Genomic DNA, 27798 nt, shown 5'->3' with positions numbered 1-27798 from the left:
AGTCTTTTACACACTAGGTGTCGCTGTGATTCCTCTGTGTTGTTTATTGATTCACTGAGACCTTCATGAGTCTGTATCCTGTAACACAGATGACATTAAACATCACTCACTGTAAGTTCAACTCAATGTGTGCATCCCAAATCACATACACATGGGGGAGACCGGGTATGGTTGTAACGCCACAAGTTCGTCCAATCAGGGATAAGATATGAGTCATGTGATCATTTCAGTGTTTACCCGCCTCCTCCCAGATCCACACGGATAGTTATCAAGGATAAGAAAAGAAAGAGCAGAGAAAGCCTACAAAGACAATGGATGAGGATCCAGAGAGCTCAGATGATGGGAACTTCTGTGTTGTCTGTATGGAGCCCTTTTCCAAGTCAAAGCCAAAGGAATTGTGGGTAAATGTTAGGTCTGCATGTTCTACATTTGTTTGTTAGATCTGCATGTTCTTCTCAATAACACACTTGTTGTCATTAAATAAAAACTAGGGATGCTCCGATCCGATATTCGTATCGGGTATCGGCGTCGATACGTAATAAAATTCTAGATCGGGTATCGGTGCAATTTGTCACCGATACCCGATCTGACATAAAATTTGTGCTAGACGATGTAAAAGTTCATGGAGACACCGGCGCTTAAACTCTCTCGTGGGCGGCTGTGCTTTGCGCTAGGGATGTGCACATCGATGCTATAGTATCGATATATCGATACTCGAAAGCTACTGTTTAGGTATCGATATTTCATATAAAGTATCGATATCTTAATTAAGGCATGACTAAATGTTATCAAAGCTGTGCAGTGTTTATGTCAATCGGTGACGGTGTTTATAATGTTAAAACTTTCCAGCCGGCTGTGCGTGCGTGCGTGCGTGCAGTCTGTAGCGCGATGACGTAGTGGACTTTACCCATACGTAATTGATGTCATACCCGCATGCACTGCGGGTGTATTTTGATGGTGCAGCGCGAGTTGTGTGGTCACGTGGACGACGCATTCATTTTAAACAGAGCGGCACGATGGCAGAGAGGAAAAGTAGCGTGGTGTGGTGCTATTTTTCTACAATATTGCACGATGCAATATATGTGATAAAAAAGTGGCACACAGCAATAATACTAGCAACCTTTTTAAACATTTACAAACGACACACCCTGAAACTTATAAAGAGGTTGAACGAAACCAAGCTGCCCGTGCCCAGTCTTCCTCTGCCCAGTCTTCATCTGTCCGACAAAAGACGTTACAGGAGACTTTCCAGGGAGGCAAAAAGTATCCAGGTACAAAGAGCTGGTCATTAGTTAACCTATTACGTGTAATCCCTTGTCACTTGGTACAAATAGGCAAATAAAAATAAGTGTGTTTGTGCGCGCACACAAATGAAAGTTTGCGATAGGAAACTTCAGTACAGTTCAGTAATAGTTCTGTACAGTAAGTGTAACAGTTTGTCATGAAACTGCTCCGAGACTTAGAGGTGAGATCCACTTGCAGCTTTATTAGGGGGTAATCCGAAGGCGTAATCCAAATAACGGGCAGGGGTCATACACAGGCAGGCAGTTCAAACAAAGCAACAAACCAAACAAAGAGACAAACCAAAAACAAGCAGGGACCAGAGGCAAAAGGCTAATCAGGGAACAAGGCACAAATCCAGAAGACAGGGAATAGACACAGGTAACGCTCAGAAATGCAGACAGGCTAACAAGACTTCGCAGTGAGTGAATAAGTGCACATGGTATATATAGAGTGAATGTGAATGATATGCAGGTGTGTGTGAAATCAGTGCTGATGAGTCCGGGTAGTGCGTTATGGGAAATGTAGTCTGTGAGTGAATGATAAGTTTGATGTGGAGTGCCCTCTGGTGGTTTTCAAGGGCACTCCAGCTGGTGACCGTTACACAGTTCAAGAAAAATGGCCTGTTTAAAATGACAGTGAAAAAATGCACAGTTAATGTTTTTAGGATTTACGTTATTTCATCATAATTTTTGGAAGAATGTGGTTTAAACATTTAAATTTTTTGTTAAATTAACCTTTTATAATAAATATGTTATTAATGGCCAGTACAAGTCGTAATTTGTCTTTAATTGTAATTATATTCTATTATAAAAATGAAAAATTCTCATACACTTTAAAAATGATAGCAGTATCGGTATCAGTATCGCTTAAATTTAAAGAAAAAATATCGGTATCGTATCGCATCAAAAAAATGTGGTATCGCCCATCACTACTTTGCGCAACGTGTGACACCATACGCTAGCAACGTGTGACATCATACGCTAGCAACGTGCGACATCATACGCTAGCAACGTGCTCTGTACGTAGTGCACGTGAACAAGTGAACATATAGCAGCGAACAGCATGGAGCGAGCCAAAATATCTGTCATTTGGAGTTATTTTACAACAGCTACGCCAATAAGTTCCACCGCTTTCATTGTTATGGATGGGCAACCGCTGTCCGTCGTTGCGAATAATGGCTTCAGACTCTTATAAACCACCTGGAGCCGCAGTACGACACGCCGAAGCGTAAATATTTCACTCTACCTTGAACTGTACCGAAAAGTCTGCAAACACATATCCGAAAAAATTAAAGATGTCAATGCGGTGAGTTTTACAACAGATATCTGGAGCTGCGACGTGTCGCTTTTAAGTTTAACCGCACACTGGTTGGATGAGAATTTTGTGCCACAAAATGCCACGTTAAATGCAACAAACATGTGCAGTTTTACTAAGCTAGTAGAGATGCGCGGATGAGCTAAAATGTCACCCGCATCCGCTGCTTCAAATCAATTATCCGCCCGCACGTATAATTTTCTATGATATAGATATCCGCAACCGATCGTCACTTTAATTCATCTAATTATTTTCTTTAAGCATGATGTTATCAGATTCAGTGACGTTAGAACTAGTCTGTCAATATCCGATATTAAAATGAATCGTAAAATGCTTTTAAATGAACATTTATTTGTATAACAAAAAGTTTGGCTTCGGCCACACAAACACAGCTCAAATAATTTGAAATATTATACTGGAACATTCCTAAAACAGATATTCAAAGTAACAATAAAGAACTTTTTTCTTTCCAGAAAACAGAACAAAGTCCGATAGCAAAACGGTGCCAATTCAGCATTAGCTACTTGGCCTTTTCTTTTGCATTGTGCAAACACAGAATAGCATCTACTGTGCCTGGATTCAGACGATTCCGCCTCGCCTCTAAAACCCGCACTAAATGAGCGTTCGCTTCCACAGCTTGTTGCAGGAATGCACAATCTTCTCCTAGCAAGGCGCCGCAGTCGTGGGAAAAAGCGATCTTGTTTGTCCCAGAATAACACTTTTTCCTCTGAGGACTCATCTAACAGAAAGTTTCTCCCGGATCTGTTTCGCCTCCATTTCTGCATTAAGAAAAGGACCCCCCTCCACTGTCGACACCCGCGTATTTCTTTTACATGAGTGCAAAATTGCCGGTTGCCTGGTTGAAACTGCTATTAAAACACATTCGTATTTTAAAGAAATGTTGTTATAAATAATTGTATTATTAACGAATGGTCTCATCAACCCGCGACCCACCCGCAATTAATCAGAATATATTTTGTATTACCCGACCCGCGGATCATCCGCAGCGCCCGCGGATTTAACCGCCATCCGCGCATCAAAGCTAGGGAAGCTAGCGGTTTATTCATCTGTTTCTGTGTTGGATGTTAAATTTTATTTTCTCTAAACTTTAGTTTGGTTAAGTGGACTTTGCTTTAGTGACTAAAGCATTAAAAAGATCTGATTCATGTTATTTTGAATATCTAAAGCAGTAAAGCTATTACTTTTTTGCTCAATTTCAGCAGCTTTTTGGCGAATTGATTTTTTAATTATTTTTGCACTTTCTTAAAAATTATTAAGAGATTTTGTTTCCATTTATTTATACCCGTTTATCAAGCTAGTGAAGCTGTTGTTATATTCAGCTGCTTAATTTGCACTTTAATTTTGAATGTCTTTTGTCCAAAGATAGTGAACACTTTTGTTTTATTTTTCATTTGTTTTGCACCGGTGCTGGTTTAATAAACTATTTACTAAATTTGTGAATCATTAGTTTGTTATTTTGTTTTACGGGGTCAGGAAATTTATGTTAAGTCGAGCCTGATGTCTTGCAGAGCAATGCACATAGTTTATTAAGTAATTGTGCTCTTTAAAATTTTTACCTTAGTATCGGATCGGTACTCGGTATCGGCCGATACTGAATCTCAGGTATCGGAATCGGTATCGGAAGCAAAAAAGGTGGATCGGAGCATCCCTAATAAAAACATGAGTGTTGAGTTGAGTTTTATCTGTCAGACTCATTTAATGAAATATACACAAACTAGTGAGTTAGACAGAAAGTGGAAGGTGGTGGTGGTGCAGATACTGTGTGAGTGAAGCGTTTATGGAGAAGTCAGTGATATGGTTTTGTGGATGGTTTCTGGTAACCCATGTCAAGTCTTTAGTATTCTTTTTTTGTCCTAGATTTGGTTTCGGTTCCTCTCTTAATAAAGCTTGATGAGATGGCTTTGTCTTTTTTTCTTGTTGGGCAGAATATGAAAGTAACCGCTCATCTCTTCACAACAGGCCGCAGGATTTCAGCTGTCAATCATCTCTTCAAAATAAATGTGTCACAAGCTGCAGGTTAAAATCTACATTCATGAGGTTAGAGTTTCAGAAAATGCTTCATACGAGCAATAGTTTTACTGATACTTGCCCTTTAAGAAAGTTTCATTGAAAGATAAATATGTGACTCTTTCTGTAAAGCTGTTTGAAAACAGTGCTTGTAAAGAGCTTTGCAAACGGAAACGTGACATTGGTGTTAAGCCAGTGATCTGATAAACACTGAACAACATTATAAACACAACACTTTTGTTTTTGCCTCCATTTTTCACGACTTGAACTCAAAGATCTAAGACTCTCTATGTACACAAAAGGCCAATTTCTCTCAAATATTGTTCACAAATCTGTCTAAATGTGTGTTAGTGAGCACTTCTCCTTTACTGAGAGAATTCATCCACCTCACAGGTGTGACATTTATACAGCATAAGTATTGCACAGGTGGGCTTAGGCTGGTCAAAATAAAAGGTCTCTCTATGGTGGCCACACTATTATTTACTAAATAAAATGTCTCAAATCTCTAGCATGAGTAATAGCGTTGAAGATCTTGACTTTACCATTGAAAAGTGTAAATCAACCTTCTCTGAAACGCTAGACACAGTGGATCCTCTGCGCTTAAAGAAGATTAAAAATGTCAGACCGACACCATAGAATAATAAACACAATGAGGCTCTAAAGAAAGCGGCATAAAAATGGAGCCCAACTTTAAGAAAACTAAATTCGAGGTATTTCATACAGCATGGAAGGATAGTATTCGAAAATACAGGAAAGCCCTAAAAACGTCTAGATAGCCTACTTTTCATCACTAATAGAAGAAAACCAGCACAACCATAAAGGTTTTTATTGTGGCTAAATGAACCAAAAATAAATCATCAGCGACTTCTGATTCTGTTTACCAGCACAGCAGTGATGAATTTATGAACTATTTCATAAATAAAATCCAAGATATTAGAGAAAAAAATATAATCATGCAACCAGAAGTTAAACCCGCTGAACTTCAATGGAGTTTTGGGTTCTTTGCCACCGTTTGCCTGGCCGGGGGGGCTACTACAACACTGCATATAGGAATTTATAGTCAGTCTGATATCTGACCTGTGTTTTGACTTGCATAACCTTTATGTTTTGCTTATAGTCAATGTTTTCTTGTACAGCTGCTTTGTAACAATGAAAATGTAAAAAGCGCTATATAAATAAAGCTGACATGACTTGACTTGAATGAACAGATATACTGTGACGAGATCCTGAGGCCCATTGTTGTGACATTCATCCACGGCCATCACCTCGTGATGCAGCATGATAATACACAGACCCACGGTGCAAAGATCTGTACATGATTCCTGGAAGCTGAAAACATCCCAGTTCTTGCATGGCCAGCAAACTCACCAGACATGTCACCCATTGAGCATGTTTGGGATGCTCTGGATCGGCGGATACGACCGTGTGTTCCAGTTCCTGCCAATATCCAGGCACTTCACACAGCCATTGAAGAGGAGCGGACCAACATTTCACCGGCCACAGTCAACAACCTGATCAACTCTATGTGAAGGAGATGTGTTGCACTGCATGAGGCTAATGGTCACAGCAGATACTAAAGTGTTGTGTTTATAATGTTGTTCAGTGTATCTTGAGGTTAATTCTCAGAACACAAAAGTTTAGCATAAAACACGTATGATGTTCAGATGAGATATGTGTTAACTGCTAGTTGTGAGCGTCATTTCACACTGAAGATGCAGCAGTTTGATATTTATAGACATGTTCATCTGTTTATAGACATGTTCATCTGTTTTTTATACTTCCTCTTTCTGTATCTTTGCCTCTTAGTTATATATTAAGTGTATTATAAATAGATTTGTGTTTGTCAAATAAACATCTGAATAATAACAGGGATTTCTGAAATGTGCTTTTTGTTAAGAATTCAAAACTCAAATCTGACATCATCTCCACACAAACCATCAAAGCATCAGAACTCACTTTCATAAAATGTGAGATGAATGAAACTTCCTGGAAGTGTTGAGCTGGTTGCTGTGATGTTCTCAGCTGTTGCTCACTGAGTCTGTCAGTAGAAGACTCCAGATGTTATTCTGATGTTCAGATATAGCTCATCTTCACAGGTACATGTGTAGCCCATCATTGACACTCAGCACCATCAGTGTATTTCACATGACTGAATGAGGTTTTGGTTTGTTTTATTTCTGTTCTGTTGTATTAAGCTGTGTGTGTTCAAGAGAGCAGCTGTTCACAAATCTTTACTAATATTATTACTATCAACATTATTATGTGCAGTTAATGACACATGAATGATTTACTCCATTTGACACTGCAAACACACATTGGTGTAGAAATACATGGATGTCATTTTGACGTTTATCTTTTTTCTCTCTATGGCATTGATGCGGTTCATGGTGTTATAGAGGAAGTGTTTGAGTGTTTAACAGTGTGTTTGTTGAAGTCTGTGTCATCAGTAGATCAGTATGGAGCTCAGTTCTCTTCTTCTAGTGCTCTGTGAGTATTATCTTCTTCTCTCTGTGTGTTTCACTGATCATCACTTACTGTCACATTCATGTACAACATCAAGTCATTTAGTGTTCCTGTATTTTTCATGATGAGTTTAAATCTTTATCTCATAATATATGAGTGAATGACATCAGTAAGTGTTCAGATAGTGTTTTGTGTGTGTGCGTGTACATTTTTTGTATGAGGACCGATTTAAGTTTTAGACCAGTGGTGTGAGGACATGTTGGCCGGTCAAAAACATCCTTAAACAGCAGATGAAGCACAATTCAGTGAAGTGAGATGAGAATAATCACACATTAACTAAAGAGGAAGAAAAGAGTTTCAAGAGATATTATTTTGTCTCATAACTAGAGTTTAGCGGGTTTAGTGGTTTAAGTTTAGTTGCACACATCGTAATGAAAGAATGCAGATACAGAGGGGTCATTGTTGGATATATCAACTACAAATAGATGTAAAGATTTTCACAAACATTAGGGCTGATCATTGGTAAAAAGAAATTATGACAAGACCTCAGAGACAAATACAGAAGACGACACTACAACTCGAACTGGTTCATACGTGCAACAGCAAGTGATGTGCAGGAGAGAAAAATGAACCAGATAAACATATAACATGCTGCTAGACCTTTGTTGACCAAATCCTCATCATCATCCTGCATTTGTCTATTTTTCTACAAGTCTATTTGTCTTCATATTTCATGCATCTGCTTTCTCAAATTGTCTACTTGCATATGGTTGCCATGTTGGATTAAGCGAGTGTGGGCATCCATTCTTCCTGTTCACGTCTGTACACAGACTCACAGTAAATACAGTCCTGTCAAGAGCAGACTAAAAGAGTAAATATATAATGTTATTCCAACAACATTAGGATTAAGCAACGTGAATGTGTGACGCGATGACGGTATTGAATCAATACAATAGTCATGTTTATAAGTGTAATGATGTTTCATACCAGTCTGTAAAAACAAGTGTTGCCATATCACCGTCTTCTTTCAGTAAAACCACAATAAACTCATATTCACTGCTCATACTTCTTATAGAAAAGTCAATTTTAATATTTTTTATTATGTAGTTTTAAATCATTGTGGTTTCATGTCATAAGGTAAAGAAATAACAGTAGTTTAGTCGTAGTCTCTGGTTAGTGAATATATTGCTCATCTCTGTGTAAATTTACCCGACACACACACACTGTTTTATGTGTAAAAGATTGCCGTTACAACCGGAAGTAAAGATGCCCACTGGGGTCCCAAAGTGTACTGGCGCCATCTTGTGGACCGAGTCTGTTACTTTTGTATTTGTGTCACAAGAATCTGTCATCTTTTCATAAACCGTTAAATGGCTCAAATTCAGATGAATGAATCTACAGTCATTCAGATTCAGATGATCGGCACAACAATCTGCAAAAGAAAATGAGTCGTCATGAGCAAAGACAAATGTTTTATATTGTTGAAAGTATTTTATTGTGCTCTATGTGTTTGTTTTCCTGGCTGATGATGGTTGACTTTATACTGACATCTATCTGTGCGGCTGCAGCGTCACACAACAGAAGAAATTGTGGATTATTTTTGTCATTGAAGCAACAATCTATTATTTAGCTGCTCATGTGTCTCTCAACATGGTGATTTTAGGAAGAATCTTCAGCTCTGTGTGTCAAATAAAATAACTTTGTTTTATTATGTATCAGCTCCATGTTTAGGTTTAAACTGAAACAAGTTTTTTTCTCTTTTTTCTTTACAGTGCTGATTTCAGCGATCGACTCTGAAGAAACTGAAGGTGAGTCACTTTGTTTTATTGATCACATCACATACAATATTCATGATCTGAGAGCTGATATATAAAAATTATCTATTGTGTAGCACAAGATTGACCACCATTAGGGAAATCATTCATAAATCCATTCTCATAGCCAACATTAATGCTTTCAGATGAATGGGGAAGAAAGATTATAAAAGAATATATAAAATACATTTATTCTGCTCAGTTTTCCGTGTTTTAAAAATACTTTTAGTGCCAAATTGCAAAGAAAGGCAAAATATTTTCCCTCAATTTAGTCATGTTAATGAAAGCTTAAAAGGACGAGCGGCAGGACTGTTGATGAGAGAGGACCGGGCCCGGACATGTGTTAAGTTTGTGGTTATGGTTTTTGACCGGTCTTTACTTCCGTGTTTATTGTTTTTTTATTTAATTAAAAGTTATTTTATGTTCGCCGGTTCCCGCCTCCTTCCTTCCCTTTTATGGATCTCATTACACTGGGCTTTGACAATAAAAACTCTCAGATGATCCGGGGCCAGTCTGAATGATGCTCAGGACAGCAGATGAAAGTTTATCATTTGTGTGTTTTATTACTGATTGAAGTGACGTGAAAGAGAATTCAGTTCAGTTCTTGCTGTTAGAGAAGTTTTGTGTTTGCGACACACATCTAAAGTGCACAAGCAACTCTGACACATTACAGTGAACCAGTAACAGTGAAAGTAGAGAGTAAGTATTTTTACTCCCATTACAAACACAAAACAAATTTCTTCACATGACACTGAATGCCAGTTGTAGTTTCAGAGGATCAATAAGAGTTTTGTCATCAGTCAATCTGTGTTCATATAGAATATCGCAGACATAATTTGACTTTAATTTTAGTGTGAATTGTTTGTCATTGTACAGAAAGACCAAAAGCTCAACTGTCTGTACGGCCTGTTGGACGTTTATTCAGAGGAGAAACTGTCACTCTCACATGTGTCATCACTGGAGGAGGAAACACTATCTGGTGGTACAGATGGTATACAGATTCAAACTATTATTACATTTACAGTTCTCAACAGAAATACACAATCAGTTCTGTTAGTGAGTCTGATGCAGGTAAATACACCTGTAGAGGAGCAGAGATCAGAGGATCCTCACACACCAGTGATGCAGTTACACTGACAGTATCAGGTGAGTGTTTATCTGTATTCAGTCATATTTGACTCATTATGAAACATTTGATTCATTATAAACTTTAGTTTATCAGGTTAGTTTCTTGAGATTATCATATTTTAAAATAGAAAATAATATGTAAACAAAACATACACAATACATTCAACAAACATGAAGTTGTAGTACCGGGTTGGACCCCCTTTTGCCTTCAGAACTGCCTCAATCCTTCATGGCTCAAGGCCTCAAGGTTCGACGTGTTGTGCGTTCAGAGATGCTCTTCTGCAGACCTCTGTTGTAACGACTGGTTATTTCAGTTACTGTTGCCTTTCTATCAGCTCCAACCAGTCTGGCCATTCTCCTCTGACCTCTGGCATCCACAAGGCATTTGCGCACACAGAACTGACGCTCACTGGATATTTTCTCTTTTCAGACCATTCTCTGTGAACCCTAGAGATGGTTGTGCGTGAAAATCCCATTAGATCAGCAGTTTCTGAAATACTCAGACCAGCCCGTCTGCACCAACAACCATGACACGTTCAAAGTCACTTAAATCACCTTTAAGTTCACGGTTTGAACTGCAGCAGATCGTCTTGACCATGTCTACATGCCTAAATGCATTGAGTTGCTGCCATGTGATTGGCTGATTAATGACCAGTTGGACAGGTGTACCTAATAGAGTGGCCAGCGAGTGTATATTGAAGTTAACAGTTTTATTGATGCTATATAAGCATTAAAGACTTTAAGGTTATCTTTCAAAGTTTTTAAAAGCTTTTCACAGACAGAGTGACACATAAAGTACTGGAGCTTTTATAAAACACTTATAACACATAATTACAATATAATAAACACAAATATTGAATATACCGTTGCTTTACACCAAACTGGAACGTTCCATTCATAATAATATGTTTGTGTGTATTAAAGCCCTATGAGTAAATATGACATTATCTTTACAGCTTTACCCAGAGCTACAGTGAGTGTAACACCAAACACATCTGTGTTCACTGGAGAGACAGTCACTCTGAAGTGTGAGATAGAAGAACAATACAGATCATTAAACTGGATATATCTGTGGTATAAAGACAGAACTGAAGCTTATAAGACTCAACATTACACTGTAAACACAAACACTCTCACTATCAGTTCAGTTACTCAATCTGATCAGAGTCAGTACTCGTGTGAAACAGAGATACATGAACGACCAAAGACTTCATCAAGATCATCTGTTTATCTCATTGTGACGGGTGAGTTTAATATCATCTCATGTGTGTGTGTTAAAGAAACATTATGTCAGTGATCATGTTGTATCAGTGTTTTAGGAGGACCAGAAATATATGGTTTCATTTTCCTTCTATTTCATGATTATTTTGTTTTTGTATCAGTCAAACTCCATTCAGGGTGAACATTATATTCATTCATTTTTATATAATTATTGTTTGTGTTCAACTAAAGATAGGAAGTCGTACATTTAGGATGAAGCAGATGAACTCTGAGACTCTTCAGCATCTGAATGTGTTTTATTCTCCTGCAGGATCAAAACCAAAAGCTGAACTCACATCAGATACTGAAGGATCTGTACTGATGGGAAACACAGTGACTCTGAAGTGTCTCATGAATCACTTCACTGGATGGAAGTTTTACTGGTATCAACACACACAGAACACTGAGAAGACGACAACAGATACAAACTCCTACACAATATACAAAGCTAAAGTTTCAGATGGAGGTCAGTTCTGGTGTAGAGCTGGAAGAGGGAATCCAGTCTATTACACAGACTACAGTGATGTGCTGTGGATCAATGTTACAGGTGAGATTTTGAGATGTCATGAGGTCAGTCAGGTGTAGATATTTCATCTTTTCTATGGGTTGTAGTGTCTTAACTCCATGAATACATTTTCTGTCATTATTTGACTTACTGTCATTCATGTAACACAAGAGGAGAAATGTTAAAGAATGACTTCAGACGAACTGGAATTTATCAGTTGGACATATATTTTTATGCTTTTTTGTGGCTTTTTTGGATTTAGACTCTCGTTCATGTGTCAGTTTTATAACTCACTTTTTTGTCAGCTGGACAAATGCTTTACTTCCTAAACATACAAATAAATAAATTATATTTTGTTATGTTGTACAGAGAGACCTAAAGCAGTTTTGAGCGTTGAGCCTGACAAACAGCTGTTCTCAGGAGAAACTGTCACTGTGAGATGTGACATACAGACTGAACAAGACACTGAGTGGACATACAGCTGGACTGTAGAGAAATATAACAGCCGGAATACAGTCAACCAATGCAAAACACAAGAGTGTAAAATCACAGTTAACCATCATCACAGCGGTAACTACACGTGTGGAGGAAAGAGAGTAAACGGACAAAACTCTGAGAAGAGTGATGCTGTTACACTGACTGTATCATCATGTGAGTTTATATGTTTGTTCATCATCATTACTGTGAAGAGCTGAAGTGTCACATGTTATTCATGAGAGATTTCTCACTTTCAGATCAACCCAAGACAGTTTTAAGAGTTTTTCCACAGCAGTGGCTGACTGAAGGAGATTCAGTGACTCTGATGTGTGAGGTTAACAGATCCTCTACAGGCTGGACATTCAGCTGGTTCACTAAACACAATCTTTCCTCAGGTAATACCCTCTCAGTTAGTTATTTTCTATTGAATATTCCATCTTTAAACCTTAATGTGAAGCACATTTCTCTCTCCAGGTTATGATCTGGTGTCAGACAGCAGTGGAGGATCTAAAGGCAACTACACTGTGAGTTCTGCTGCTCTGAAGCACACGGGAGTTTATATGTGCCGAGCAGAGAGAGGAGATCCAGTCTATCACACACACCACAGCAACACACAACCACTGTGGATCACTGGTGACTTCAACACACACAACTAAATAACAACAAGCTCTTATATCCTTCATTTATTCATTCATCTATAAGCTGTGTTTTTCTCCTCAGGTGTTTCTTCTTCAGTGTCTCTGAACATCAGACCCAACAGAACTCAACACTTCTCATCTGAATCTCTCTCTCTGAGCTGTGAGGATCACAGGAACTCTACTGGATGGACAGTGAGAAGATACACAAACACACTGGAAACTTGTCCATCATCATCATCATCATCGGTCAGATCTACAGGAACAGAATCTACATGTACAATCAGATCTCTCATCACGTCTGACACTGGAGTGTACTGGTGTGAGTCTGAATCTGGACACAAACTTCATCCTGTTAATATCTCAATACACGGTGAGTTTATAATTCTGTATTTATTAGCTTAACACAAAATATCACTATTATTACATTACATTACATTTGTTCCTCTGTTGTGTAGACGGTGATGTGATTCTGGACAGTCCTGTTCATCCTGTGACTGAAGGAGATTCTCTGACTCTTCACTGTATATATCGACATAAAAACCCGTCAAACCTCAGAGCTGAATTCTATAAAGATGGATCAGAGGTGCAGAATCAGACTACAGGAGACACGATGATCATCTCTACAGTCTCAAAGTCACATGAGGGTTTCTACTACTGTAAACACCCAGAGAGAGGAGCGTCTCCAAAGAGCTGGATCTCAGTCACAGGTGATACTGTCCTGTACAAGTATAAACATAAAATATTTCTGCTTTGTATAAGAATACCTCTGTCCAGACTCTTCGTCTCGTGGTCTGAAGGTTGGAGTGGTTGTTGGATTGAGCGTCATGTTTTTCATCATTGTCTTGGTTCTGCTGTGGTGCTACAGAAACAAAAAAGGTTCAAATCTTCTACACTCATAAAATTCAATGTGATGTTTGTGACGTGCCGTTGTGCACAGACAAACGTCTCGGTTACGTATGTAACCTCCGTTCCCTGATGGAGGGAACGAGACGTTGTGTCGACAGAATGGGGTTTGACTTGAGAACCTACCTTCTCTGACTGACTTGAACAGGCCAATGAAAATTGGCGAATGAAATTTGCATGCCGGACTCCGCCCCCGGATATCCGGGTATAAAAGGGAGCCGGCGTGCCGCATTCATTCACCTTTTGTGCTGAGGAGCCTGAGGATCTTGCCCCGACTGCTGCAGCGGGCAGCCAGTGTTGTGGCATGAAGGACACAACGTCTCGTTCCCTCCATCAGGGAACGGAGGTTACATACGTAACCGAGACGTTCCCTTTCTGTCGGTCTCTCGACGTTGTGTCGACAGAATGGGGTTCCTCGGAAAACGCCACAGCGCTGTGCCGCGTCACAATTCCTCGCGAAGCGACGCTGACTGGCCTGGGCGTGTCAGACGTGAGCGCTTAGCATGAATTGCAACCTTCCAGCGGAAGGGAAGGAGTCCAGAGCTTTCAAAAAAGATGGGAGCCCCTTCCACCGGCCGTCACGGACGGCGGCCTAGTTCTCTTAACAGCGAGAAGCCGCCCGGCACCGTAAGGCCACTGGGAAGCGTCATTCCCCCCTGAGGGAACACGCTACGGAAGGTGAAGTACACCTGGGAGAGGTCATGGGCCATCGATTGAGAGCCATTCATGAGAAGACAACAGACGGAACCGCCCTGTGGGGGGGTTACTACGTGTGGAGCACTAGGCCTTGTTTGAGTCACTGCTAGAGCTCAGAAACAGGCCAAGGGAGGCAGGGCTGCTCCGCCGAGCCCGCCGCCGAGGAGTGCTTAGTGATGGATGGAATGCCTACTCTTCGCCCACGTGGGGGGAAGAGGGGAGGCTGGATAGCACCACGTCTCACCTATGGAGGAGTGCTATCGCAGGCGTACGCCCACCGGCTGCCGGACTTACCTGGCGGTGTCTCGTAAGACTCTGGCTGATACCGGTTCCACGCGGAGGCTGTAGAACCTCGCGAAGGTGCTGGGCGTAGCCCAACCCGCAGCTCTACATACGTCTGCCAGAGGGGCGCTCTGAGCCAGTGCCCACGAGGAGGCCACACCCCTGGTGGAGTGTGCCCTCACTACAAGCGGGCACGGGAGATCCTGTGATCGGTAAGCCATAGTGATGGCGTCCACGATCCAGTGCGCCAACCTCTGTTTGGAGACAGCCCTCCCCTTGTGCTGACCTCCAAAACAGACAAAAAGCTGCTCAGAGCTCCTGAAGCTCTGCGTGCGGTCCAGGCAGAGGCGCAGCGCGCGCACTGGACACAACACGGAAGGGATTGGGTCTTCCTCCCCAGAAGGGAGCGCCTGCAGGTTCACCACCTGGTCCCGAAAGGGTGTGGTGGGAACTTTGGGCACGTAGCCAGGCCGGGGTCTCAGGATAACGTGAGATTGACCAGGCCCGAACTCTAGGCAATCCGTGGCCACGAAAAATGCATGTAGGTCCCCTACCCTCTTGGCGAGCGCCACTAGGAGAGCCGTCTTCATCGAGAGATGAGAAAGAGCGGCATCTCCGAGGGGCTCGACGGGGGGCCTCTGGAGGCCCGCCAGGACCACATTGAGGTCCCAAGAGGGAACGGAGCGCGGACGGGCTGACTTCAGCCTCCTCGCGGCCCTCAGGAACCTAATGACCAGGTCGTGCTGTCCCAGAGACTTCCCACTAACTGGTTCGTGATGAGCGGCAATAGCGGCTACATAAACCTTCAGCGTGGAAGGGGAGAGATTGCTCTCGAGTCTCGACTGCAGGAAGGACCGCACGCTCCCGATCGAGCATATCCGTGGGTCTTCTCCACGAGAAGAACACCAGGACGAGAAGAGGCGCCACTTCAATGCGTATAACCGCCTCGCGGCTGGGGCCCTAGCCTGAACAATGGTCTCTACCACCGCTGGGGGTAGACCACTCAGGATCTCCTCGTCCCGTCCAGGGGCCAGACATGGAGGTTCCAGAGGTCTGGTCTCGGGTGCCACAACGTGCCCTTCCCCTGAGAAAGAAGGTCCTTCGTCAGGGGAATCTGCCAGGGGGGAGTTGTCGTCAGGAGCATTAGCTCCGAGAACCAAGTCCGGTTGGGCCAGTAAGGCGCAACTAGTAGCACTTGATGCTCCTCTTCCCTGACCTTGCACAGGACGTGTGCAATGAGGCTCACTGGGGGGAAGGCGTACTTCCGCTTGTCCCGCGGCCAGATGTGCGCCAAGGCATCCGTGCCGAGGGGGGCCTCGGTCAGGGAGTACCAAAGCGGGCAATGGGTGGTGTCCAGGGAGGCGAACAGGTCCACCTGTGCCTGCCCGAACTGCACCCAAATGAGCTGGACTGCGCGGGGGTGGAGCCGCCACTCTCCACGGGGCGTCGACTGACGAGAGAGCGCATCGGCTGTCTGGTTCAGGTCGCCCCGGATGTGAGTGGCTAACAGGCACTTCGTCACCTGCTGGCTCCACAGGAGGAGGCGTCGGGCGAGTTGCGATAGCTGCCGTGAACGAATACCACCCTGTCGGTTGATATACGCCACAGCAGTCGTGCTGTCCGACCGGACCAGCACGTGCTTGTCCTGCACGAGGGGAAGGAACCTCCTCAGTGCAAGCAGCACCGCCAACAACTCTAGGCGATTGATATGCCAGCGCAGGCGGGGGCCCGTCCAGAGACCCGACACTGCGTGCCCGTTGCACACAGCACCCCAACCCTGCAGGGAGGCGTCGGTCGTCACCACGACGCGCCTCGAAACCTGCCCAAGAGGGACCCCTGTCCGAAAAAAGGTCATTGAAGACCATGGGGTTAGGGTGCGCTGGCAGAAGGGCGTGATCGGGACGCGCCTGCTGCCGGTGTGCCACGCACTCCAAGGAACTCTGCTCTGTAGCCAGTGCTGTAGCGGTCTCATGTGCATCAACCCGAGGGGGACCACCCCCGCCGAGGACGCCATGTGTCCCAGGAGCCTCTGAAAACGTTTCAGGGGGACCGCTGGCTGCTGCCTGAAGCTCCTCAGGCAGGTCAGCACCGACTGGGCACGCTCGGAAGAAAGACGTGCAGTCATGGAGACAGAGTCGAGTTCCATACCGAGGAAAAGGATGCTCTGCACAGGGGAGAGCTTGCTCTTCTCTCGGTTGACCTGCAACCCCAAATGGTCTAGGTGCCGGAGCACCAGGTCCCTGTGTGTAAACAACAGATCTCGCGAGTGCGCCAAGATGAGCCAGTCGTCGAGATAGTTGAGTATGCGCACCCCCTGCTCCCTGAGGGGAGTGAGGGCGGCCTCCACGACCTTCGTAAAGACTCGAGGAGACAGGGACAGACCAAATGGGAGGACGCGGTACTGATATGCCTGTCCCTCGAAAGCGAACCGTAGGAACGGCCGGTGACGAGGGAGGATGGACACATGGAAGTACGCGTCCTTCAGGTCGATCGCCATGAACCAATCCTGACGCCTGACGGACGTCAGAATGCGCTTCTGCGTTAGCATCCTGAACGGCAGCTTGTGTAGGTGCCTGTTCAGGGTACGCAGGTCCAAGATGGGGCGCAACCCGCCACTTTTCTTGGGGACAATGAAATACGGGCTGTAAAACCCGGAGTACATCTCGGCCAGAGGGACGAGCTCGATCGCCCCCTTCGCCAGAAGGGTAGCGACCTCGGCCCGAAGCACGGGGGCATCTACTCCCACTGATGTGAAGAGGATGCCCCGAAACTTGTTTGGCGAACTGAATCGCATAGCCGAGACGGATCGTTCGCTCTAGCCACCGTGCTGGTCTGGGAAGAGCCAACCCGGCTCCCAGGTACCGAGACAGGGGGACCAGAGGTTCGATCTGAGTCATTGCCCCCGTGGGGGGTGGTTCGATGGCTGGCAGTACGGCTCCCTCGACGCGGGGGGACCCCGGGGAGGAGAGCGGCTCTGCCGAGGTGCCTGTCGGGCGATATCGCGGCATACCGCACCGTCTGACTGAGGGTGCTGGTGGCCACTGACAGTATACCCAACCGTGTGTCTCGCCGAAACACAACGTGGGGTTGCCGAGCACCGTCCTGCGGAGGGTGAGAGCGGCTGTGAGAAAGACCCAGGGAGAGAGAAAGCTCTTTCTGCGAGAATGTGGGCACCAGGCCCTGAAAGGGGCCCGGCTGGTGTTGCTGGGACGGGGCAGGCACCGTCCCAGTCCGACCCTCTAGCGATGTAGTTGCTTGGGTCGGGCCCGGTGAACTCGATCTCCCTGGGTTCACCCCGTCAGAAAACTTCTGCTTCCGCGGAGGTTGGTGACGGGATGGTGCTCGCCTCTTCGACATCCTTCTCCGGGAGGCCGCCTGTGCAGGGGGCGCTGGAGCCGGAGTCTGAGTCGGAGAGGGGCGGGGCCTCGACGGACGATAGGCGGCCGGGTCGCGGCGGGGCAGGATACGCCCCCGTCTGCTTCTTTACAGTCGAGAACAGCTGCCCTCGACCGTAACACCAAACAGCCCACCCTGCGCGATGGGAGCGTCGAGAAAGCGAACCTTCTCAGCGTCCCGCATCTGCGCAAGGTTAAACCCAAGGTGTCTCTCCTGGACCACTAGTGTGGACATCGTACGACCCAGGGCTCGCGCCGTCACCTTCGTCGCCCGAGGAGCGATGTCAGTGGCAGTGCGGACCTGCATAAGCCCCGGGTCGGACTTTCCCTCGTGCAACTCTTTCCACGCCTTGGCGTGAAGAGCCGAGGCAGCTTGACCCGCTGCGTTGTAAGCCCTCGACACCAGCGATGCCGAAAACTTACAAGCCTTGGAAGGGAGCCTTGGTCGATCTCTCCAGGTGGCAGCTGTCTGCGGGCACAAGTGCACCGCGACTGCACGTTCCACCTGAGGGATGTCGACGTAGCCCTTAGCTGCCCCGTCATCGAGGGAAGTCAGGGCGACCGAGCTAGTCTGACGTGCACGCGCCGAGAAGGGGGCGTTCCAGGTCCGACTGAGCTCCTCATGCACTTCCGGGAAGAATGGTACCGGCGCCGACCGTGGCTTAAAGTCACGGCCGGTCCCCAGATACCACGTGTCCAACCGCGAGTGTTGGGCGGACTTACCTGGCGGTGCGGTGCACTGCAGCCCAATACTCGCGGCGGCCCGGGAAAGCATGGCTGACATCTCGACGTCCGCTTCATCCTGAGCTCGACCCCCCGGGGGAGGAAGCTCCAAGGAATCGTCGATGTCGGATGCCAGGAGGTCGCCCTCCGATGCTGTGAGCGACATCTCATCGTCGTCATGCCCCGTGTCCGACTACGTGACGGAGGAACAAGGCGGCGTACCGCCTATTCCGGGACGGCCAGACGAGCAGAGTCGTCAGCATCAGGATGCGAAGGCTCCGAAGAACAAAAGGTGAATGAATGCGGCACGCCGGCTCCCTTTTATACCCGGATATCCGGGGGCGGAGTCCGGCATGCAAATTTCATTCGCCAATTTTCATTGGCCTGTTCAAGTCAGTCAGAGAAGGTAGGTTCTCAAGTCAAACCCCATTCTGTCGACACAACGTCGAGAGACCGACAGAAAGGGAACCAAGGACAAGTGTCAGATAAGGACTGTTGTAATTTGTTAAAGCAATATCTTCGCCATTTTGTTGGCAAATACAAACTTCACCTTTGATTTGAGGAAGTTCTGTGTATTTTGAATACATGTTTGACATAACGTCTCGGTTACGTCTGTAACCTCCGTTCCCTGATGGAGGGAACGAGACGTTGTGAGAGACTGACTGGGGTTTGATCTTGAGAACCTACCTTCTCCGAGATAATTAATTATAAAACGCCAATGGGCTTGGCGAATGGCACGCGCACGCCAGTCTCCGCCCCGTACATACGGGTATAAAGGAAGATGGCGGCGGTCATTCACTCACCCTTTGTACTGAGGAACCTGAGAGGGCACTCCCCTTCACTGCAGTGATTCGGTGTAGCGTTGTGGCATGAAGTCACAACGTCTCGTTCCCTCCATCAGGGAACGGAGGTTACAGATGTAACCGAGACGTTCCCCTTCAGTCGGTCTCTCGGCGTTGTGAGAGACTGACTGGGGATCTATCTTAAACGCCACAGCGCTTGCACCGACATAACGACCTCTAGCGGAGCGACCCTGACTGGGCTAGCGAGTCACAAGAGTGCTACCGCGAGACGTAATCTTCCAGCCACATAGTATTGGTCATACTGAGAAGCCTGACGGCCTCACGGACAGTGCGTACGCCTCTAGTAGCAAGGAGCTGTCCGGAGCCGAACACTGGGGAAACAGTGCTCTCCTCTTAGAAGAGTGTGTTACGGAGGCCACATCCTACCCGGAGGGGAGGTTACATGTGGAGACACTAACATGGTCTCCCCGGCGGGGAGAACAACATGCGGAAAGGTGTTAGCCCGAATAGGGGGACAATCCAGGTGGGATTACCACCGGCGGGGAGGTCACAGATTCACCAGTTGGGAAATCCTGAGTGAGGAATTCAACACACGGGACGACCCAGAGGGGAGTCACTACGTATGGGGCACTAGTCCAAGTACAGGGGTCTGCAGGGATGACTCTACCTATAACGGACCTGGTTCTAACAGACGGCTCCGCTCAGTCTGTTACCAAGTGCAATGCTTAGTGATGGATGGAATGCCTATACTTCGCCCGAGAGGGGAAAGTAGGGAGGCTAAAATAGCGCACTAGTCTCACAAGAGGAGGGGAGAAGGCGCTTTCGCAGGCATACGCCCAAACCAGGAGTCCATCCTACACGCCGGGGGCGTTGAGGACATGGGCTGCAACTGGTTCCACGCGAAGATTGTAAAACCTTGCGAAGGTACTGGGCGTAGCCCAACCCGCAGCACTGCAGATGTCTGCCAAAGAGTTGCCCTGTGCCAGTGCCCACGAGGAGGCCACACTCCGAGTGGAGTGGGCCCTCACTGCAAGCGGGCACGGGCGATCTTGGGCGATCCTGCAGGTTCACCACCTGGTCCCGGAAGGGAGTGGTGGGAACCTTGGGCACGTAACCGGGGCGGGGTCTCAAGACAACGTGAGAATCGCCGGCCCCGAACTCTAGGCACCCTTGGGACACGGAAATTCCTGTAGGTCCCCCAACCCTCTTGATGGAGGCAAGCGCCGTCAGGAGTGCAGCTTTCATCGACAGATGAGGGAGACTGGCAACTCCGAGGGGCTCAAACAGGGCCGTACCAAGGCCCAGTAGGACCACGTTAAGGTCCCAAGAGGGTACAAAGCGCGGTCGAGGTGGATTCACCCTTCTCGCGCCCTTGAGGAACCTGGTGACCAAGTCGTGCTGACCGAGAGACTTACCCTCCACGAGATCGTGATGTGCGGCAATAGCAGCAACATACACCCTCAGAGTGGAAGGGGAGAGATTACTCTCAAGTCTCTGCTGTAAAAAGGCCAGCACCGACCCGATCGGGCAACTCCGTGGGTCCTCCTCCCGGGGAGGACACCAGGACGAGAAGAGGCGCCACTTATAAGCGTACAACCGCCTAGTGGCAGGGGCTCTAGCCTGCAGAACAGTCTCCCGGACCGCTACCGACAAGCCCCTTAGGGTCTCTTCGTCCCGTCCAGGGGCCAGGCGTGGAGATTCCAGAGACCCGGGTTGGGGTGCCAAACCGTGCCCTTCCCCTGCGACAACAGGTCCTTCGTCAGGGGAATGGGCCAGGGGGAGCCGTCGTCAGATCTACCAGATCCGAGAGCCAGGTCTGGTTGGGCCAGTATGGCGCCACTACCAGAACCTGATGCCCCTCTTCCCTGACCTTGCACAGGACCTGTGCAAGGAGGCTCACTGGGGGGAAGGCGTACTTCCGCTTGTCCCGCGGCCAACTGTGTGCTAGGGCATCCGCGGGCAATGGGTGGAGTACGGGCAGGCAAACAGGTCCACCTGTGCTTGACCGAACCGCTCCCATATGAGCTGGACTGCGCGGGGATGGAGCCGCCACTCTCCGCGGGGAGTGCCTTGACGAGAGATCTCATCGGCTGTCTGGTTCAGGTAGCCCGGGAGAAACGTGGCCCGCAGGGACTTGGTCACCTGCTGACTCCAGAGGAGGAGGCGTCGGGCGAGTTGCGACAACTGCCGTGAGCGTATGCCGCCCTGGTGATTGATGTACGCCACGGCAGTCGTGCTGTCCGACCGGACTAGCACGTGTTTGTCCTGCACGAGGGGCTGGAGCCTCCTCAGTGCCAGATGGACTGCTAGCAACTCTAGGCAGTTGATATGACACCGCAGTCAGGGTCTAGGTGCCGAAGCACAAGGTCCCTGTGTGTGCACAACACATCTCGCGAGTGTGCCAAGATAAGCCAATCATCGAGATAGTTTAGCACTCGCACGCCTGGCTCCCTGACAGGCCTGTGGAGACAGGGCCAGACCGAATGGCAGGACCCTGTACTGATACGCCCTTCCCTCGAACCCGAACCGTTGGAACGGCCGGTGTCGGGGAAGAATAGAGACGTGAAAGTACGCGTCCTTCAGGTCGATTGCCACGAACCAATCCTGGTGACGTACCGAGCCCAGGATGCGCCTCTGCGTCAGCATTCTGAACGGCAGCTTGTGCAGGTGCTTGTTCAGGCGACGCAGATCCAAAATGGGCCGCAGCCCGCCGCCCTTTATGGGCACGATGAAGTACAGGCTGTAAAACCCGGACGACATCTCGGTTATAGGGACGGGATCGACCACACCCTTCGCCAGAAGGGCGGCGACCTCCGCCGAAGTACGGAAGCATTCTCTCCTCGCACCGAGGTGTACAGTACTGTCCTCTCAATCCAGTGTGACGGGCTGGTGCGCTGCCAAGCGCCCAAGAACCACGACAACGGGACCAGAGGGACAATCTGCTTCACCGTGCCGGGGGAGGCTGGTTCGGTGGCTGACAGTGCGGTCACCTCGCACAGGGGGGACCCCCCGGGAGGTTGACGGCTCTGTATGTTTACCTGCTTCAGGCGGCCTGACGCAACGTCCGGGGGAGATTGCGGTCGGCGGCCCGATCCATCCAAGACACCGTCTGGACGAGAGTGCTGTGGAGGAAAACCCAGGGGAAATTTCTCTCTTTGTGAGTATGTGGGTGCCGGGCCCTGAAAAGGACTTGATGGAGACGCGGCAGGCAGCGTCCTTCCCCGATCCAGCGTTGGAAAGGCCAGCATCAGACCCAATGAAACTTCCCCCAGGTTCGTCCCGTCAGGGCCGCTTAGCAGAACTCTTGGCGGACTGCTGACGGGGGACAGATGCCTTCTTCCGCGGGGCTCGACGTCTCTGGTGGGTCGTCCTATGGGAGGGTCCTGGAACCGGAGGTGCCACCACGGGAGGGCGGGGCTGCTGGGAAGCAGACTGCGGCCGGGAACGTGACGACCTGCTGGTGGCCACCAGTAGCGGCGCCAGGATTTCGATTGTAGGTGGGCCTCCAGAAAACTGGATGGGCCAGTTAAAATAAGCCCAAAAAACGGGTTCCCCTTTATCTCCTTTCAGCGCTTTGGACAGAGGACAGCGACTCAGTAGTCAGTCATAGCTACCGTGTGCAAAGAAAAACTTGGCTAGGCTACAGAAAAAAAGAGAGAAGAAAAAAAAAGAAGAAAAAGTAGCGGCTAGTTTTTCTTCTTTTTTTTCTACTCTTTTTCATTCATTGAGCTTGCTTGAAAAGCTTGCGCGCCAATAGGCTTGTTTGAGATGAGCAAAATCTGCGCAGAACCGATCACCGGTGATCACCGCGAGCTGCATGCCGGTTAGAAAAGTGTCCGAGTTACGTCCGCCTTGCTCTGATGTCATGCTGACGTGTGCCAAAAAACTCTCGCGACGGCGAGGCGGCTGTGTCGGATTGAGCAGTCGAGCGCAGTTGCTCACTGTTCAAAAGCATGATGGGAAACGACTGACTGACGACACAGCTTCAAGCTCATTGGCTGAGAATGTCAACTGATACATTTTCTCTTCATTCTAAGAATTAGATTACGCATCTATTTATTTATATTTACATGCAAACTAAACAAAAACAAAACACGCCTAGTGAAGTTAAGAATTAGGACATGCGTTTATTTTATATTTCTCTTCATTAGAATTCTTCCTTGTTGTAATTTTCACTTTATTCTATTGTATGTTTGTGTGAATTAATAAATCAATACATATCAATACATATCTAAATACATATCTAAATGGACTGTTTAGTCATTATGCCTCATCTTTGTGTGATTTCATCTGAGAAGTGTCAGGGTCTTAAAACAAGGGAAGAAATTCTGAAGAACGTTTGCTACAATACAGCTTTGACTTGCATGGTATGGAAAAATACTATGGACGTGAAATGGTGGCAGAAACCTGCGTGTTATTAAATATGATAAACATTTGTTATGACCTCTGTCTCTCAAAAGCAACTTGCTTTTTACTTCATTTACCATTTGTTTATACAATCCTTGAAAATGTCTTAGATGTTGTTGTGTTGTTTATTTGTGAGCTGTTTATTTGTACATCATTTGACAGTACATTCAGTGATTATTATTGTAACCATCTTAATGTAAAAACAGTGGTATTTCAATTACATCCACTTCGTCTGCGATAAAAAACGCGAACGCGATCTCCTCCACTGTTCACGTTTGCAAGCGACAAAACAGCGAGATTCACGAAGTGTCCGACTTCAAAGGTCTTTTTTGACCCCTCCCCTTACTGCAGCCGCCTACTCTCACCTACATTTCAGGCGAGGCAAGGCGCATCTCAAACAAGCCTAATGTCATTCATTTCATTGGATCACTAGCTGGTGACGATGCAGCCTGTGGGCGGGCTTAAGAGTCCACACGTGGGGTAGAAGGTTCTCTTAGCCGCTGAAAGCTTTCCTCGGCCTGGGTGAAAATGGGCGGGCCCAGACCTAAAATGGGTGGGCCCAGGCCCACCCGGGCCCAATGGTAGCGCCGCGGCTGGTGGCCACGTCGCGGCGCGGCAGGATCTGTTTGATCGCCTCGGTCTGCTTCTGAACCGCGGAGAACTGCTGCGCTATGTCCTCCACGGTATCACCAGGTAACAGCCCGGCTTGCGAGATGGGCGCGTCCAGAAGGCTTCAGGACTTTCGCCTGAAAGACCTGGAGGACCGCCATAGCATGGAGAGCAGAAGCGGCTTGTCCAGCAGCACTGTAAGCCCTCGACATGAGTGTCGAACAGAGCTTACATGCTCTGGACGGGAGTCTAGGTCGACCCCTCCAAGTGGCAGCTGTCTGCGGGCACAAGTGGCCCGCGACTGCACACTCCACCCGGGGGACGTCAACGTAGCCTCTAGCCGCTCCTCCATTCAGGAAAGCCACAGCCGCCGAGCCCTCCTGCCTGGTACGCGCTGAAAAGTGCGCATTCCAAGACTTGGAGAGCTCTTCATGCACCTCCGGGAAGAACGGCACCGGGGCGGGGCGCGGTTTTTGGCCACGCCCCGTTCCCAGAAACTATGCATCCAGCAGCGAGCGTTTCGGGGAGGGTGGAGCCATACACTGCAACCCGATGTACGCGGCTGCCCGAGAGAGCATAGCCGACATCTCAGCGTCAGTCTCCTCCGGCACTCGACTGCCTGACCACAGGAGATCAGAGGAGTCTTCCGCATCAGATGCCAGCAGGCAGCTGTCCGATGCAGCGACAGAAATGGAGTCATCATCCCTATACGGAGTCGTTCCACTATGAGACGGCCGTCTGCCGCTCGTAGGGGACGAACCAGGTGAGCGTGCAGGGGTATGGACGGTCTGCGAGCATGAAGCTGACGGAGCGACATCCATGGGAGTCCCCAAATCACCCCCGCCGCTCGCCAAAGCGGTCAGCCACGCCGAAACAGCGGCTGAAGACGCCTGGGAGGCAGACGGGGTGGTTGCCCCAAGCAAGTGACGCAGGTATCATGGCCGTCAGACTCCGGGATGAGTCTATCGCATGCTCGTAGCCGGAGGGACTTACCTCTTAAGGTCTGTAGCCTTCTGCCGAAACGCCCAAGGGAAGTTCACCGAAAGGAGAGGTCCGCTGCTCCGCGTCGTAAATCCAGCAGGTAAAATCAGTTTCGAAGCCGAGTATCGCCTGTAGCGTGTAGCATGTACACGCGTGTAGCAAACACACAGGTTCCGAAGAACAAAGGGTGAGTGAACCGCCGCCATCTTCCTTTATACCCGTATGTACGGGGCGGAGACTGGCGTGCGCGTGCCATTCGCCAAGCCCATTGGCGTTTTATAATTAATTATCTCCGAGAAGGTAGGTTCTCAAGACCAAACCCCAGTCAGTCTCTCACAACGTCGAGAGACCGACTGAAGGGGAACAGTGATTTTACAACTTTATTTTCTTCTTCTGTGGGTTTGTGTAGGTAAAGTCTCTGAGTCTTCCTCTGGTGTCAGTGCACAGCAGAACATCAGTCAGACATCAGATCAGAAACAAAGTGAAGACACCCCACTGCAGTCTGGTCAGTCAACATCAACTTATGGTCACTGACACAAATCTTTTAAACAATTGAAACATTGTTAAACATTATTACTTTAAAAAGTTACTTTTGTAAGATGTAAAGCTTTGACAAATGGTTTCTTACTCTTTTAACAGAAGATGCTCATATTTATGACTCGGTTGATGCAGCAGATAATAGAAACTCAAGCACAGGTAACATCATGATGTCATTTAATGTATTTCATCTCATGACAGTGAAACAGTTTTAAAGGTTTTAATTGTGAAATCATGTTTCTTTAGCAGTGACTGTGAGCGGTGATGTGCTGTATTCACAGGTCGACATCAAGAAAAAGAAACACAAGAGCAAAGGTAGAAAGAACCAGAAGAGTTTAATGAAACACTGTGAAGATAAAAGTCTTCATCACGTCTTTATTCTTTATTGTAGATAATGTGACTGGAGCAGCTGATCTCACCTATGCTGACATTGAATTGAAGCCTAAGAAAGAAGTGAAGAAAAAGAAAGAGAAGAAAGGTAAAGCAAAAACCATCCGATTTTCAAAATGTTTTTAGGTATTTTATTAACACTTGTTTGTCTTTTATTGTAGCTCTCTGTAGAGCAGCTTGGAATAAAATTTCTGATTGTTTATTTCAGATGTTTTCATAGTACAACACTAAACAAGAAGTTCATATTGAGTCTCTTATTGTTTAAACAACACTCCTCAGAGCTGAACTTGTTTTTAATGGGGTTTCATAACTTTGTGTCAGTTTTAAGGAATAAGAGTGAAAGTGGCGACACTGAAGTCTCAACTGAATAAAAATAATCTCAGTATCTAATGATGTTTCTACTTTCATTTGTTGTTTCAGATATTTCTTCTGGATTGAATGATGTGATTTATGCTCAGATTAAATAAAACAACCAGAGGAGAAAGACATCAATACATCACAGTAGATGCTTGATAATCTTTCTTTTTTAATAGCCACATGTTTTCTGTCATGACCATTCGTGCAGTGATTTACTGTGGATTCAGTTCATTGGCTGGAGACACATGTATGACATGTATGAGTGACTTTTCTATGTAATCTGGTGAAGACAGAAGACAACATTTAGTCAATCATATCAATCATATGCTTGAATATTTCAGTTTATAATCTGTTTGTATAAATCTTGAAAAAAATACTTTTATATAATAGTTATATTTTTGTTTTGTGATAATCACAATTAGTGAACAGTTTTATAAGATTTTTTTAATAATGTAAAACATGTCGGCATATTCTGTTCAGTTCTATACTGTATGTGTTCTGTGCATTTGGTGCACATATTGCCATCCAAGTTTCTTCCAATATTGATGCTTGCAGTTATTCTCACCTTGGATTTTTATGAGAATAAATCAAATTAAACACCACCTGTGTATCTGTGTTTTGTGTTTAAGTGACTGTGAATTGCAGTCATGCACAGTTTCATGTATTTGCTCAACTTTTACATTTACATACAAGTATCTTACAACACTTTTAAAGATCGTTCTGATATTTCAGTAACAGTGAGGTAATATGTAAATATAACAAATTCAATATTTAAGACATTGGCATTCAATTCTTAATAACATT

At 46.6% G+C, this 27798-nt stretch overlaps 1 protein-coding gene across 3 annotated transcripts; it reads left to right on the top strand.

Annotated features, from left to right (window-relative positions):
* The first annotated feature begins 261 nt into the window (after positions 1-261).
* On the top strand, positions 262-27595 carry LOC306893963 (Fc receptor-like protein 2). 3 transcript variants are annotated; one of them, XM_079456158.1, is made up of 16 exons: positions 279-397; positions 8862-8897; positions 9780-10049; positions 10988-11275; positions 11563-11838; positions 12166-12447; positions 12531-12668; positions 12748-12906; positions 12994-13281; positions 13367-13618; positions 13686-13787; positions 26120-26215; positions 26350-26406; positions 26494-26562; positions 26639-26725; positions 27058-27595. In XM_079456158.1, exons 1-16 carry the CDS (start codon positions 316-318, stop codon positions 27102-27104), a joined length of 2529 nt encoding a protein of 842 aa, XP_079312284.1. In that variant the 5' UTR covers positions 279-315; the 3' UTR covers positions 27105-27595. The 3 variants fall into 3 exon arrangements, with proteins under 3 accessions (XP_079312285.1, XP_079312284.1, XP_079312286.1); XM_079456159.1 differs by lacking the exon at positions 13686-13787 and having other exon boundaries at positions 262-397; XM_079456160.1 differs by lacking the exons at positions 279-397; positions 13686-13787 and adding an exon at positions 7057-7113.
* Positions 27596-27798: the final 203 nt, after the last annotated feature.

This window comes from Barbatula barbatula (assembly GCF_947034865.1).
Source record: "Barbatula barbatula genome assembly, chromosome: 5".
NCBI lineage: Eukaryota > Metazoa > Chordata > Actinopteri > Cypriniformes > Nemacheilidae > Barbatula > Barbatula barbatula.
This window is presented reverse-complemented; position numbering and strand designations above follow the sequence as displayed.